The sequence below is a fragment of the Centropristis striata genome, chromosome 17, assembly GCF_030273125.1.
Source record: "Centropristis striata isolate RG_2023a ecotype Rhode Island chromosome 17, C.striata_1.0, whole genome shotgun sequence".
In the NCBI taxonomy this organism is placed as follows: Eukaryota; Metazoa; Chordata; class Actinopteri; order Perciformes; family Serranidae; genus Centropristis; species Centropristis striata.
Genome location: NC_081533.1, coordinates 835,069 through 842,500, shown reverse-complemented (window position 1 = coordinate 842,500; position 7,432 = coordinate 835,069). Strand labels below are relative to the sequence as shown.

Below are 7,432 nucleotides of genomic sequence, written 5' to 3'. Positions count from 1 at the left end.
TAAAAAAAGATACCAACTATTGTATAAAAATGTTTTTAAAAAAAGTACATTTCACCCATTTTTTGCCTTTTTTGCCTTTTTTCAAACACAATCTAGACATACTATGATATGGTGTTTTTATATTTTAGCACCCTTCTCTGGCATTTTTGGACTAAATCCAGTATTAGACCAATCCCAGTATCCCCAGTGTATTTTCTAACTGTGATCCTGATAAATATGGATACTCGGTGGACATGAATTTTTCCCCCACTTCCAGTTTTGAGGTCATTATGATGCATGAAAAGTTTCCTTTGAATCAGTTATCAACACGACATGAAGGTGTTAGAAAGATAGTTAACAAGCCAACAGATAAAACCAGATAGAACCAGATTAAACCACCAGATAGAATCAGATTTAACCAGATTAAACCAGATTTAACCAGATTTAACCAGATTAAACCAGATAAAAACCAGATTAAACCAGATAAAACCACCAGATAGAACCAGATTAAACCAGATAAAACCAGATAGAACCAGATTAAACCAGATAGAACCAGTTTAAACCAGATAGAACCAGATTAAACCAGATAGAACCAGATAAAACCACCAGATAGAATCAGATTTAACCAGATTAAACCAGATTAAACCAGATTTAACCAGATAAAAACCAGATTAAACCAGATAAAACCACCAGATAAAACCAGATTTAACCAGATTAAACCAGAGGAAACCAGATGAACCATATGAAACCAGATAGATACCGTTGTTGTTGTTGTTGTTGTTGTTGTTGTTGTTGCTGGCGTGCAGCGGCTCGGGGGAGGGGGAGGAGGAGGACGAGTGTTTGAGAGCATCCTCCACTCTCTCCCTCCTCTTGGACTCGAACTCCAGCGCCTCCTGCAGCTTCCTCTTGGCCTTCTTCTCCTTCTTCAGACGCTTCTGGATGGAGGCTGCAGGAGGATCAAGAGGAGACCAGCGTCAGCACCAGTTATTCTAGGTTAGATATTAATATTTACTGTCTAGATGTGATGAGGAATAAAGTTATTCTAGGTTAGATATTAATATTTACTGTCTAGATGTGATGAGGAATAAAGTTATTCTAGGTTAACTATTAATATTTACTGTCTAGATGTGATGAGGAATAAAGTTATTCTAGGTTAGATATTAATATTTACTGTCTAGATGTGATGAGGAATAAAGTTATTCTAGGTTAGATATTAATATTTACTGTCTAGATGTGATGAGGAATAAAGTTATTCTAGGTTAGATATTAATATTTACTGTCTAGATGTGATGAGGAATAAAGTTATTCTAGGTTAGATATTAATATTTACTGTCTAGATGTGATGAGGAATAAAGTTATTCTAGGTTAGATATTAATATTTACTGTCTAGATGTGATGAGGACTAAAGTTATTCTAGGTTAGATATTAATATTCACTGTCTAGATGTGATGAGGAATAAAGTTATTCTAGGTTAGATATTGATGTTTATTGTCTAGATGTGATGAGGAATAAAGTTATTCTAGGTTATTTATTAATATTCATGGTATTATTGTCTAGATGTGATTAGGAATAAAGTTATTCCAGGTTAGATATTGATGTTTCTTGTCTAGATGTGAAGAGGACTAAAGTTATTCTAGGTTAGATGTTGATGTTTCTGGTATTATTGTCTAGATGTGATGAGGAATAAAGTTATTCTAGGTTAGATATTGATGTTTCTTGTCTAGATGTGGTGAGGAATAAAGTTATTCTAGGTTAGATATTGATGTTTCTTGTCTAGATGTGATGAGGAATAAAGTTATTCTAGGTTAGATGATGTTTATGGTATTATTGTCTAGATGTGATGAGGAATAAAGTTATTTTAGGTTAGATATTGATGTTTCTTGTCTAGATGTGATGAGGAATAAAGTTATTCTAGGTTAGATATTGATGTTTCTTGTCTAGATGTGATGAGGAATAAAGTTATTCTAGGTTAGATGTTGATGTTTCTTGTCTAGATGTGATAAGGAATAAAGTTATTCTCGGTTAGATGTTGATGTTTATGGTATCATTGTCTAGATGTGATAAGGAATAAAGTTATTCTAGGTTAGATGTTGATGTTTATGGTATTATTGTCTAGATGTGAAGAGGACTAAAGTTATTCTAGGTTTGATGTTGATGTTTCTGGTCTAGATGTGATGAGGAATAAAGTTATTCTAGGTTAGATGTTGATGTTTCTGGTCTAGATGTGATGAGGAATAAAGTTATTCTAGGTTAGATGTTGATGTTTATGGTCTAGATGTGATGAGGAATAAAGTTATTCTAGGTTAGATGTTGATGTTTCTGGTCTAGATGTGATGAGGAATAAAGTTATTCTAGGTTAGATATTAATATCTATGGTATTATTGTCTAGATGTGAAGAGGACTACAGTTATTCTAGGTTAGATGTTGATGTTTCTTGTCTAGATGTGATGAGGAATAAAGTTATTCTAGGTTAGATGTTGATGTTTCTGGTCTAGATGTGATGAGGAATAAAGTTATTCTAGGTTAGATGTTGATGTTTCTGGTCTAGATGTGATGAGGAATAAAGTTATTCTAGATTAGATATTAATATTTATGGTATTATTGTCTAGATGTGAAGAGGACTACAGTTATTCTAGGTTAGATGTTGATGTTTCTTGTCTAGATGTGAAGAGGACTACAGTTATTCTAGGTTAGATGTTGATGTTTCTTGTCTAGATGTGATGAGGAATAAAGTTATTCTAGGTTAGATGTTGATGTTTCTGGTCTAGATGTGATGAGGAATAAAGTTATTCTAGGTTATATATTAATATTTATGGTATTATTGTCTAGATGTGAAGAGGACTACAGTTATTCTAGGTTAGATGTTGATGTTTCTTGTCTAGATGTGATGAGGAATAAAGTTATTCTAGGTTAGATGTTGATGTTTCTTGTCTAGATGTGATGAGGAATAAAGTTATTCTAGGTTAGATATTAATATTTACTGTCTAGATGTGAAGAGGAATAAAGTTATTCTAGGTTAGATATTAATATTTACTGTCTAGATGTGATGAGGACTAAAGTTATTCTAGGTTAGATATTAATATTTACTGTCTAGATGTGATGAGGAATAAAGTTATTCTAGGTTAGATATTAATATTCATGGTATTATTGTCTAGATGTGATGAGGACTAAAGTTATTCTAGGTTAGATATTAATATTTCTTGTCTAGATGTGATGAGGACTAAAGTTATTCTAGGTTAGATGTTGATGTTTATTGTCTAGATGTGATGAGGAATAAATTTATTCTAGGTTAGATGTTGATGTTTCTGGTATTATTGTCTAGATGTGATGAGGAACAAAGTTATTCTAGGTTAGATGTTGATGTTTCTGGTCTAGATGTGAAGAGGACTAAAGTTATTCCAGGTTAGATGTTGATGTTTCTTGTCTAGATGTGAAGAGGACTAAAGTTATTCCAGGTTAGATGTTGATGTTTCTTGTCTAGATGTGAAGAGAACTAAAGTTATTCCAGGTTAGATGTTGATGTTTCTTGTCTAGATGTGAAGAGGACTAAAGTTATTCCAGGTTAGATGTTGATGTTTCTGGTCTAGATGTGAAGAGGACTAAAGTGATTCCAGGTTAGATGTTGATGTTTCTGGTCTAGATGTGATGAGGACTAAAGTTATTCCAGGTTAGATGTTGATGTTTCTGGTCTAGATGTGAAGAGGACTAAAGTGATTCCAGGTTAGATGTTGATGTTTCTGGTCTAGATGTGATGAGGACTAAAGTGATTCCAGGTTAGATGCTGATGTTTCTGGTCTAGATGTGAAGAGGACTAAAGTTATTCCAGGTTAGATGTTGATGTTTCTGGTCTAGATGTGATGAGGACTAAAGTGATTCCAGGTTAGATGCTGATGTTTCTGGTCTAGATGTGAAGAGGACTAAAGTTATTCCAGGTTAGATGTTGATGTTTCTGGTCTAGATGCTGACCTCGGCTCTGTAGTTCGGAGGTGAGCTGTCGCTCCAGACTCTCCCTCATCTCTCTCTCTCTGTACAGCTCCATCTTCAGCTCTCGCTTCTCCGCCTGGATCTGTTTGTCCTGAACCCGGGCGTTCTCCACCGCCACCTTCAGCAGGCCCTGGAGGAGGAGCAGGAGGAGGAGCAGTAGCAGGAGGAGCAGGAGGAGCAGGAGCAGGAGGAGGAGAAGAGTGGTTACAGGAGGATAAACTTTATGAAAAAAGGTCTAATATCTGCTGTTTTAATAAAGAGTTTGACCTAAAAGCTGCTTCTCTGACTGTGATACTGGAGGAGTTGTGAACTTTACATAAACACACTAAACATAATAATAACAGTCGAACAAACAATATTTACTGGAAACACCTGCTTTCGTCCTAATTACTGGCTTGCTATATGTATATATATATATATATATATATATATATAGTCATGGAAAATGACCATATATATATATATGTATAATATTAATAGACCTCCTTGTTTTCTTCAGTTTCTTGTTCATTTTAATGTCTGGTTCAACTAAAGGTTCATTTGTTTGGACAAATATAATGATAACAAAAATATCTGATAAGAGTTTAATTTAAGAGCTGATATCTAGACGTTTAACATGGTTTATTCATAATGATTTAGGTTATTATCAATAAAACCATGTTAAATGTCGAGATATCAGCTAAACAACATTTCTAAGAGAAAGATGATGACTCAGTATCTCAGAATAATGCAGAACGCTCTGAAAATATTTATAAATAAATGTCTCAAAATGACTTACAATACCTTTTTATTTATTTATTTATTCATTCATTCAAGGCTCAGTTTTCATCTTATTTCTTATTTTCATCCTAACAAAATCCATAAATATATCTGGTTATAAGAACAGTCGGTATTTTCCATCATTTTTCATGTTCTGCTGTTCATATTGTGCATTTAATTTTCAGGTATTATTATCATTATTTAATGCTGCTCGTCATAATTCTCCAGCTCTTTTCATTTTTGAACCAATATATTTCATGTATTGTAAATATATGGTTCATAATAATAGAGCAGTAATTATTTACTCTTCTTACTATGAAATCATGCAGCAAAATATTGAGGGGAAATTCCTCAATAAATGTTATTCTAAAGATTTCTGTCATATTATATGTTGTGTAGCAGCTTTTATTGTGAAACCCAGAGAGGAAGTGAAGGGGGCGGGACCTGTATGTTGGTGAGCAGCGTCTCCACTGACGACAGGCCGTCAGCGAATAGGAACGGAGCGGGGAAGCCGGGGGGCAGGGCCTGAGCCAGGGAGGACTCTTCTGTTGGAGGAAAACATAACAATAACAGTTATTATTGTTTTATTATATGTCAATGACAAACAACTGGACTATGGCATTTTATGGATTTTTTTTAATGAATTTTTTATAATATTTTTTGCTATATTACCACAAACTATACCACCACATTTTTTATTTATATATTTTTTAAATGATATTAAATGTATATATATGACTTATTGCATGGCATTTTATGGAATATTTAAATACATTTTTAATTACATTTTATGCTTTTTTAAATTATTGTTTTGTATTCACACAATTTTTTTTTCTTACGTTTTTATGGTTCAATTGCATTTTTTAATTATATATTTTTTTAAATTATATTATATACTATGACTTATTGCATGGCATTTTATGGAATATTTAAATACATTTTTAATTACATTTTATGGTTTTTTTAATTATTGTTTTGTATTTACACAATTTATTTTTTCCGTTTTTATGGTTGAATTGCATTTTTTATTTTATACTATTCTATGACTCATTTTAACAACAATAACACACTTATTTTAAGCCGTGTGTCATTAAAACGTTTATTTCACACAATAACACGCTGACTTAAAAAACAACATGCATTTATTAATTAAAGTTTATTTAAAATTAAAATTAAATGAATAAAAAAAATCTTTAAAATAGTAGATTTCCTTTAACTTCAAACATAATTAAACTGAAAAAATAAAATAAAGAAATGCTAAAAAAAATACATAAATAATTTAAATTATTCGTATATAAATATATTCAAATGTAAATAAATAACATAAAAAATAAAATGATCAATTAGATAAATGATTGATAAATAATAAATAAGATCAAGTATTCTAGTGCACATGTTAAAAAAATAGAAAATAAAAATATTCAACATTTAATAAATAACTAATAAAGGACGTGTGTGTCTCTTTAAGAACATAAAACGCGTCGAAGATGTTTTTCAGCTTCAGCAGAAGTTTATGAAATGTTGATGTTTACTAAGGTATAAAAGTCAACGAAGCAGCATCAGAGAAATCAATTAACACACACACACACACACACACACACACACACACACACAGGTCGTTAGTATTCAGACAATCATGTGTGGTACTAATTGGCAAGGATTAAAGACATCCTTGATTTGTGTGTGTGTGTCTGTGAGTGTGTGTGTGTGTGTGTGTGTGTGTGTGTGTGAGTGCGTCACAGTGTGTGATCAGCTCTTAATGCCTAACACACTGACAACTGGGTTAACTCTGCTGTGAAATTAACGCTGATTAAGATGCACTCTAACACACACACACACACACACACACACACACACGCACACGTCTCTATCTGCCACTTCATCCATACATCCGTCACTTTCCACCTCTCCTCTACTATCTTTTCTTCATCACCTTTTTCTTCACTTTCTCTCTTGTTTTTCTCTCGTTTTCATCTTTTCCTTTTTTTCCACATTTTACTTCTTCATCTTTCCTTATTTCCATGTCCATGTATTTTTTTTATTCTTGTCCTTTTGCCCCTATTTTCCTATTTACTCTACATTCTATTTCATCCACATTTTATTCTTTAAATATTGCTCTTTACTCCTTTTTTCCTCCTCTTTTAAACTGCATTTCATCGTCTCAGGACCTTTGTGAAGTTGAATCTAACTTCTAAACTTTCTTCTGCAACGATTTGACGACTAATTTATACATCAGAAAACAAAACTTAAATGATGTTTTGTTCCGAACAGAAACATCTTCACTCACTTTACACAAAAATATAAAAACGTTCCAAAGTGTCCAAACATTCCAATTTCCAAATATACTGTTCAGTAATATGGTGTTTTTCTGTCATTTATGGACAAACTCTGTTATAAAATGTATCAACAGACTGTAATAAAGTTATTTTTATTAGCATTTAAGCAACATACTGTTTTTTCAAACTATTTTCAATCCTACTTTTTAAATTTCACCTTAAAAAAAAGAGTATTTGAAATAAGATCAACAATAAAAAGAGAGAGAGAAATAAGAAAAGAGGGAAAATGGAGCTGTAGAGAAAAAGATGCAATAAAACTAAGAGGCTAAAAACTCCAAGATTAGAAATGCAAATTAGCAAAATAATGTTGAAACGATGAAATCCTTTCTTCTGCAACGATTTGACGACTAATTTATACACCAGAAAACCAGAAA

General features: G+C 32.3%; 1 protein-coding gene and 1 pseudogene across 2 annotated transcripts in view; one reads left to right on the top strand and one right to left on the bottom strand.

Moving 5' to 3' along the window:
• The window catches only part of LOC131988994 (scavenger receptor cysteine-rich type 1 protein M130-like), a 912,635-nt pseudogene that overhangs the window by 516,944 nt on the left and 388,259 nt on the right, over positions 1-7,432 (top strand).
• LOC131988996 (dachshund homolog 2-like) overlaps positions 1-7,432 on the bottom strand; it is a 144,215-nt gene that overhangs the window by 12,478 nt on the left and 124,305 nt on the right. Inside the window, exons 8-10 of one of the 2 annotated variants that reach the window (XM_059354151.1) lie at positions 5,167-5,267; positions 3,946-4,093; positions 740-925 (exon numbers count right to left, since the gene is read on the bottom strand). In XM_059354151.1, the coding sequence (XP_059210134.1) occupies positions 740-925; positions 3,946-4,093; positions 5,167-5,267 (435 nt within the window). The remainder of the gene's footprint in view (positions 1-739; positions 926-3,945; positions 4,094-5,166; positions 5,268-7,432) is intronic. The other variant, XM_059354152.1, reaches the window with a different exon arrangement.